The following is a 9,063-nucleotide window of genomic DNA, read 5'->3' as shown; positions in this document are numbered from 1 at the left end:
AATTCATGTTTACGTTGGACAAAAACCTTGAGAAACAACAGGTTTTATTGTTTCGATGCTCCTGATATTGATCCTCTTAGCACATACAGTAGGTGTGTTTTCTTGTGACCTTGTTAAAAACAATTTTGCGCACCATTATCTTTAAATTCATACAGGGTGCCAAGCTCGAAAGACACGAAACTGTTCAAACCTTCCACCAACAGCTTGTTTCTCACCTCAACAAAATTTTCCACACATTATAAGAAGTCAGTTGGCAGCACACGACGCACAGCTCTCATCTAAAGTGTTGTTGTTCTCAGCTGTGATTTATAAGCCAGCGCTACCATGGCCATCAGTGTGTGTTTGTTTGGTGGGATGTTAATGAGTCTATGTTCCTCTCAGCCCTCGTGTTCTTGCTCTTATTCTGTCTATCTGTCTTATTTTTGTGTGAGTCAGACCTCCTGTAGTGTTTGTCTTGTCTTTTGTACACATCACTTGTTGACTCTTTGATTTTCTCTGTGTTTTCTCTTTCCTTTAGTTTTTGCCTTTATGACAAGAACTCTTAAAGTATTCCATGTAGCTTTTAGCTTTCAAAAAACATGATTAAAGTTTGACCCAGTTAATGATATTGTCGCTCAACCTGCTGCACTGACAGCAGCAGCTCACAAATAAGCTCACACCGGTCATTGATGATGTTCCCACAAGTCTTTGCAACCTGCTGGTCACATTTACTCTTCATTAAGGAGCAACACGTGATCACAAACATCCTTGGAAAGTCAATGCTGTCGTGGCTGACTGATGCTGGAAACGTGGCATGGCGCGTTGTAGAGTGTGTGCTGTTTCAGTGTCCTTGAATCCTTTCGGACGTAGAAACTCTTTGTAATTGCAGCTTGTAATTTTTAGGAAGTGACACGGTGCACTACATAGAAACATACACAGAAGTGGTATTTGTGTTTGCTTGAGTGTGTTCCTCTGTGTGTGTGGGCACGTTCAAGGTCAATTTTCTTTTTGAAGGGTTTGAAGTGATTGAGTTCTACATGTGACTCAAACCTCTCTTTTATCATCTAAGTGTGCCCAATCTTTTCAACAAGAGCAATTTTATGGTTGAATGATAGAATTTCTTCAAATCCTGCCTGAAAATGTACGTCATTGTACAGCGGAACCTAATTTCTCATGTTTTGTTCCAGTAATCTGTTTCCATTAAGCTGCCATAATGGAATGATATGGGTTTTCTATGATTGTATCATGGAGATAACGCCTTAAAACATGTCCGCAAGGTATCTTAAAATAATAGAAGAAAAGGCCTTTCTGTCAAAACGGATGATCTCCTCTTAAAATGACGTCCTGGGCTGCTGCTTCCATTAGCGCCCTCCAGCGGACAAGCTGCGACAATGACGTCTTAAATGCATCGCTGGGAATGGGATGGATTTGTTCTCACTCAGTTGTTAGATTGGGTCCTTTGCCTCTTCAGCTTGGGGGCACACATAAATACGAATAACATCTAGGTAAGGCCATAACCTTCCCTACAACACATCCGATTTCTTTAATCCTTAAGCGAAAACAATTAAACGGTGGGAATATTTAATGATAGCCAATATTCTCTAGGACTTGTGCAAAAAAAAAAGAAAAAAAAAAAAGGGCATGTACTGTCAAAATTTAAAAAATAATTTGTCATAACTTACAGTGTGTTTTCATACCAAGATCAGGAATATTATGACAGGCTTTTTCAAATAGCCGCTATGATATGTAATACTTCAATTCCTACGCATGAACCGTAGAGGTAAGAATTGAACTTGCACCACGCCTCAGCCCCTCCCGGACAACCCTCCCCCTCTCTCTCTTCTCCTCCTCCTCCTCCTCCTCTTCCACCACGGCACCGCTCCGCTGGCCAGCGCTCCCCGTGACACCTTGACCGGACCAAAATGCATTGAAAACCGGCCACATGCACCGTCAAAACGTGTCCCGGTCCATTTTAAAACTACAAAGGGCTCGTTTCCCGCATTTTATAGCGTTCCGCTGATGCGAATCTCGATGCAGTGTCCTCTCCAGCGTAACAGCAGCCCACAGTAGCAGGAGGCTGCATGAGCGCTCAGTCGGAGCTCGAGGACAACAACACCATGAAGTTAACGATTTTCCTCTTCCTCGTCTGGCCCGTGTCCTGGTCGCTTGCCCTCACCGCCATTCCCGGTAAGAACACTGACTTATTTAATGATTATAAATATATTTTAGTGTATGCCACAGTATCGTCTTGTTTGGAAAAAAAAAAAAAGTCAACGCGAGCATCAGAGACAGACCATGTGGTGCAACATTCGTGTCGGATACAGATTTAAATCTGCTCCTCAGCACCATCTCCGAGGTGCTCGCCACCCCTAACGACAACCTACACATTCATTACTTACGCCAAAGCAGCGATGTTATATAGAAATAACCGACACACACAAATTAACCCTAATGAGTGTCAGATGTCTTTAAGCTCTGCCCCTCTTACTGAGTCACTGAAACACAGACAGAGGAGATCCAGTGGGATTAAAATGTCTTGTAGCTAATTGCAGTGGGCGGTTTAATGTTGGCTTGTACTTTACATGTATTCATCCATGATGATGTCAGACAGATGCACAGCCAGAGAAGAAACCAGCTGCAGGTTAAAGGTCCAAACACTTCCTCACCACAAACATAGAGTCTAGTTCTTGAAAGCCTCTTGTGTCTGACATGGTACCTGTCCCTTATTGTCAATAATACTGTCTCTGTACCTCCAGAGACATCAGCCACAGGCTGTGCTGTGTTCTCAGCTACTGGACACTGTGATAGGATCTCTGTCATCTCTGCATCAACTGCACAGCTGTATTTCTCTCCTAATCGTGTCCCGTAGTCATACGCATCTACAAAACATTCAGCTTTCAGCTGTTGGACTTAAGTTATGACTACTGTTGTCAGGAGGAGGGCTTCTTATTAACACACATTATCATGGATTTCTTTAAGAAACAGCTTCAATTAAAGACATTTGTTTTGTTTTTTGTTATTCTGTTGAGTCACATACTTTGATTGTTTGGCTAATAGGTTAGTTGGGCAAAATGTGTTTTTTACAACCCAGTTAAGCACCGTCTATTGTATAGTCAGTTGGATAAGTCTAAAGAAGATGAATCTCTTACTCTGTAAAACTAGAAATGAAGGATACCTCAGTCAGTGGTCTGTAGAATAATCAGAATACAAAAACCCCCTAACACTAATCCTAACCCCTTTTTTAGGGGTATTGCCCATGGTGTAAAAACATTTCAAACATTTTAATAATCACCAGATCAGTTTACAAAAAAGATTAAATTGAAAGCAAATTTAATATGAATATTTGGGGTAGCTGTCTTAGACTGTACTATAATGTTTTTATGATATTTCTAAGAACATTTATTGGAGAAGGTGATCAACATCAGTTATATGAATGTTATAATTGTAAGCCTCAGATTGTCACTGCTAAGTGGCTGTAGTAGATATTTTTTGGTCTGTTTGTTCTGTATTTATTCACAGTTTTCAAATGCAGCACTTTGCAAACATCCTTGTGATGAACTGATGTTAGACCACTTACCTCCTTTTTTGTTTCAGCTCCAAATGAGTTTGTGTCCTTGGCGGAGATGGAGGATGCACTCTTGAAGAACCTTTTCCAAGGTTACCAGCGCTGGGTCAGACCCATCCAACACAACAACGACACCATCAGAGTGCGCTTCGGGCTCAAGATCTCCCAGCTGGTTGACGTGGTGAGAACATACCTACAAACACAAACACACATCACTGAACATCCCTCTTTATTTGATTGATTTCCAAACTGTTTTTGATAGCACCCACACAACTGAGCATTTAGCTTTGCCTTTACCTTGACTAAACTCTCACAGTGACTAAAAAAATGTCCTACCCCACTAGTTGATCCATCACCACAAGCAATTGTCAAATAGTTTACCTATAGTTTCCCATGAACCGCTCAAACTGCACAAAATAAGTCTTAGCCTCAGTGGTTTAGGGTACAGAAAGGTTCAGTCAAATAGATCATTGATCTCAAGTATAAAAGTATATAAAGCTTCATGTGAATCATGTCATATTGTTTTCTTAAAAATACATTTAGCTGAGTACAAGCAGCTTCAGGTTGTTGAATGTAAATGTCACATGGTCGGCATGTATTCTTCTTTTAGTTTCAGACAAAGTAAGAAGCAAAGTAGTTAGATGAATCCTTTAACCTTTATCTTTATTTATTCAAATAAACATAATGTACACAATCTGTTATTCATTATTTAAATATTAATGGATATAAGGTATAACAGTGGGCTTAAGATCATAAGAAGCAGACCAAAGAAAAAATGTATTAATAGATCAACTGAATCATGCTTAGTTTTGCTTCTTTTATGGGGAAAAAATATAGTATTGGACTTGCATTTTCCTATAAATGGAGAATCAACTAATAAGTGGACACTATCCATTTAAAGGGAACAGACTCATTTGGAAGGAATTGATCCTTTTCAGAATTATTATCCAACATTAGTTGCGGTTGAATCTTTGTACGCGTTCGTGCTCAACAGAGTTGCTGTCCTTGGTGCTGAAACCCAATAAGCTGTTTGTAGCGTTACAGTGTGGAGCTTTCCATGGTCCTGAAATAGATCAGAAACACTCCTACCATGCAGTCTCTCTGTCTCTGGAGTGTTCCTTTAATATTTCAGGGATTGCCTGTGATAGGTTTGGATGCTTTAGGTGTTCCAAAGGAGAAAAAGCAGGAAGCTAATGGAAGAGCCACTCTTCTCGGCTTGAAATATTCATCTAGTTTGGTTTTAACTCTTCACCCTTCCACCTATAAGGCATGCACGGCTGATAACACAAAATATGAGAACTCTCAAGGCTCTGCAGGGAGGAAAGATTTAGGTTGATGCTCTCTCTTATTTTGGAAAAGAGGGCGGGAAAGAGAGATAACAGGAGCTTAGCTTCACTATGTATGTCCCCTGAGTCTGACGCTGTTGCATGGCTCTGTATTAGATTATGGTTCACCTCTGCTTAACGTGATCACCGAAACATCCAACTCAGTGTGACAGCTAGGGCCTGGTCTTGAAGAGCTACATCTTTGTGTTTCTCTCAAGTCCTATTCCCCTTATTTTTCAAACTCTACTCCAGTGATGTGGAAATAAACCTGTGTTCACCACTATTCATCTCTGTGCCTGTCCTCTTCTATTTATCTCTTGCTGCATTTATATTGCTTAAGCACGGTTCACTGCACCCACTCTGGTTTCATGTTTCCAATGCTTGTTTGTGGCACTGACAGGTAAATGAGATTCCGTCTGAATTCATGGAAAAAGGAAAAGGATGATTTAGTTTTACTGTCAGCCAACCTTCTCATGTAGTCGTCTAATCGGATCTGACATCATAATGCAGGCACCACGATCAGAGATCAGACGTAAACATGTTACATCACTTTCAACCTCAAAAACCTCATTTACCTAATTTCTTCACTTGTTTTTCAAAGTATACGTCTTGTGTCTGTTGTTTTATCTCTTTTAGGATGAGAAGAACCAGCTGATGACAACTAATGTTTGGCTTTGTCAGGTGAGAAGACAGAAGCAACCTGAGGATACTGTGCATGGTCAGATCTTACCATTTTGTATCCACAGGCAAATAAAAAAGACACAAGTTCATATTTGTATTCTGCAAACAGTGAATATTTGTTTCACATAAATAATGTTATTAATTTTACATTCTGCAATTTTAGATCAGTAGTAGTTCCTGACAAGCACTTGTTTCTGTTTGTCTGATAACACGGTGATCAATCTTTGAAAAGTATTTTTAAACTGCTCTATAAACAGACAATAAAACAGCTAGTTGGTAGTGAGTTGTGTAGTCAATAGCGCAATAACCAGTTGTGTGCTATTTACTCCAAAATATAACTCCCAAAAAGGGGGCCAGAAAGAAAAGGTGGTTTTATTTGAGTATTTATTTTATAATATTATTACAAGGGCAGATAACTTGTGAAACGTTGAACATCTTTCCATCCATAATACAGAGAATTCAGTATTATTTTGTCTTGTGAGTCGTAAATGATATTCATACTGTGTCCTGTGTTTTTGAACAGGAGTGGATTGATTACAAGCTGCGATGGAATCCAGAGAAATACGGAGGGATCACTTCTATCAGAGTTCCCTCTGAAAATATCTGGCTCCCAGACATCGTCCTCTATGAGAAGTAAGACTGCTCAAATGAGCAAGAAACTGGTGTTGTTTAACAAATATCAATACACTAGACATAGCCTTTATCTCTCAATCTAAAATAAAGGTTATGTAATACGGATATGCTCTCGTTTAGTCCAATCAATTGTAGTTGGCAAATGATCTTTAGCTTTTTTAGATATAAAAAATAATTAGAATAACAATAAGAATGTTAAAAATGCATTGTGTATATCCCCTTCTTGAGTACTTTGATGTTTTTAATATTTGAATATAAGTAAAACAAGGAGGATGCATTAACATCACATCATAACAACCACCTGTTGGATATTGTAAAAATGGAAACTTTATTTGGATTTTTATGCATGTTTTTTCAGCGCTGATGGACGGTTTGAGGGCTCTCTAATGACCAAAGCCATTGTCAGGTACAACGGCGCCATCACCTGGACACCACCTGCTAGTTACAAATCTGCCTGTACTATGGACGTCACCTTCTTTCCCTTTGACCGCCAGAACTGCACCATGAAGTTTGGCTCCTGGACGTACGATGGTAACATGGTGGACCTGATTCTGATCGACAAACAGGTAGACAGGAAGGACTTCTTCGACAATGGGGAGTGGGAGATCCTCAATGCCACCGGTGCCAGAGGGAACAGGAAGGACGACATGTACTCCTACCCCTTTATCACATATTCTTTCATTCTGAAGAGGCTGCCTCTGTTCTACACACTCTTCCTCATCATCCCATGCTTGGGTTTGTCCTTCCTGACCGTCCTGGTGTTTTACCTTCCCTCCGACGAAGGAGAGAAGCTGTCACTCTCTACCTCTGTCCTCGTGTCGCTCACTGTCTTCCTGCTGGTCATAGAAGAAATCATACCCTCGTCCTCCAAGGTGATCCCCCTTATTGGAGAGTACCTCCTCTTCATTATGATCTTTGTCACACTCTCCATCATTGTCACAGTCTTCGTCATCAACGTGCACCACCGCTCCTCGGCCACCTATCACCCCATGTCCCCGTGGGTGCGTAGTCTCTTCCTTCAGAAACTGCCGAGGTTGCTGTGCATGCGCGGACACACCGATCGCTACCACTACCCAGAGCTGGCCCCTGAGAGCCCTGAGCTGAAGTCCCGCTCTGGAGGTAAAAGAGGAGGCCAAAGGGGGAACAGCGGAGCACACACACAAGCGACCACTGACGGGAAGGAGGAGGAGGCCTGGGCGACCATGCTGGACAAGGCTATCTCTTCAGTGCGTTACATCAGCAAGCATATCCGCAAGGAACATTTCATCCGTGAGGTGGGTTTAGGAAAGGGATTTAACTAATTACTGAAAGTCTTTAAATGCTTCATTTTTAAACATGTTGTTTTCTCCTATTTTCCCAGGTGGTACAGGACTGGAAGTTTGTGGCCCAGGTGCTGGACAGGATCTTCCTCTGGGCTTTTCTCACTGTGTCAATACTGGGCACTGTCCTCATCTTCACGCCAGCTCTGCAGAACTTTTTGAAAATCCCTCCTCCGACTGCAAGTGAGGAGCCCCCTTCAACCTAGTAGCAATAATATATCCCTTTGACGAACAACTAATGATCCTCCTTCAAGAACCTCCTGAACATTTGTCAATTAAGACTTTCTAATACCTTTTTCTCCTTCCCTTTACCGATTCCAATACCCTCGATTTGAGTATTGGCCGATAACAACTACCCCTCCAATAACAGTGCAATAAAAAAACATGTTATAGAGGAAAAACACTGATTGGTAATGTTTGCAAGCTGGGGTTGATAAATATAAGCATTGGGTCAAAATATTTACTGCTGTACTCACTAATACCAGATACCTGTATTTGTTACCTCTGAGCAAGAGGAAGTCACTGCAGGTGCTCTTTATAGAACGATGTCTCCTTCAGTTGAAGTTGCTTCATTTATTCTCTAGACCCAAATGTTTGATATGTTCTGTACATCATAAACTTAATGAGTATATAACTTCCATGAACATTTGAGCATCCTTCAAATGATTACAGCCACATTTCATTCTGTTTCTAAAATGAGAAAGACAATCTTAGTCTAAGACCAGCTCGTGTTGCATTTCAGACTGTTATAACATTTCATATTGTATAGACAATGGCTTGAAGTAGCATGCTGCTATCAGTGCACTGGATCACACCTCTTGGTCAGTAAAGAAGACATGTCAGCGTAAATTAAATGAAATAAGAAAAATGGCTTTAAAGACTCTAAAAAAAAACGACTACAGATTTTTATTATAGGATTTATTTCTGCACTTAGGTGACTTCTCCATGACAGTTAGATGTTTCTCATTTCTTTTTATCCGCTGTACTTTATGTGATCAACTTTCTTCAACCAGGCTGCAGCTCTTTTCCTTAACATAATGTCTGTCATTGTAATAAAGGGGGTCTGGGTTTGTTCTTGTTTCCACATATATGAAGCACAAATGACCTCTAACAGTTACATCTTTGTATTGTTTAATTATACTAATTATTTCATCTGTAAAAGTACCAACAGCTTGTATGTGCATTCAGCCTGCAGCCTGTGTGCATTCTCAAGAAATTCAACAACAATCTACAGGTTTGTAAAATATTTGAGTTTAGCTTACATAAGAACATCCACCATACTGTACCCTTGTTGTCTGTGAACACTTAACTGTTGTCTTGTTCATTTCTGTCTTTGTCTTTCTTAGCCTCCTCATATTTGCAATATTTATGGTCACTGCAGTTAGTTAATCCATTCCAAGCAGTATTTAAAGGGTAATGCATCTCAACTTCTTTACGTTTCAGACACTTCCAGCTTACAGTGTTCATATTGTTTATATTTTATCACACTAATAAAAGTGTTTTAAATACATGATGCTTTTATTGTCGTCATTTAAGGTGCATCTATATCTGTGCCATTCAA

At 40.2% G+C, this 9,063-nt stretch overlaps 1 protein-coding gene across 1 annotated transcript; it reads left to right on the top strand.

The window, feature by feature from the left end:
* Positions 1 to 1,815: 1,815 nt before the first annotated feature.
* On the top strand, positions 1,816 to 9,012 carry LOC132981880 (neuronal acetylcholine receptor subunit non-alpha-2-like). The gene is made up of 6 exons (XM_061047994.1): positions 1,816 to 2,166; positions 3,574 to 3,725; positions 5,506 to 5,550; positions 6,074 to 6,183; positions 6,542 to 7,457; positions 7,544 to 9,012. The coding sequence occupies exons 1-6, from the start codon at positions 2,061 to 2,063 to the stop codon at positions 7,706 to 7,708; spliced, it is 1,494 nt and encodes a 497-aa protein (XP_060903977.1). The 5' UTR covers positions 1,816 to 2,060; the 3' UTR covers positions 7,709 to 9,012.
* Positions 9,013 to 9,063: the final 51 nt, after the last annotated feature.

The sequence above is a fragment of the Labrus mixtus genome, chromosome 10 (assembly GCF_963584025.1).
Source record: "Labrus mixtus chromosome 10, fLabMix1.1, whole genome shotgun sequence".
Lineage (NCBI taxonomy): Eukaryota > Metazoa > Chordata > Actinopteri > Labriformes > Labridae > Labrus > Labrus mixtus.
Note: the sequence above shows the minus strand (reverse complement) of the source record. Positions and strands in the feature narration are given on the sequence as shown.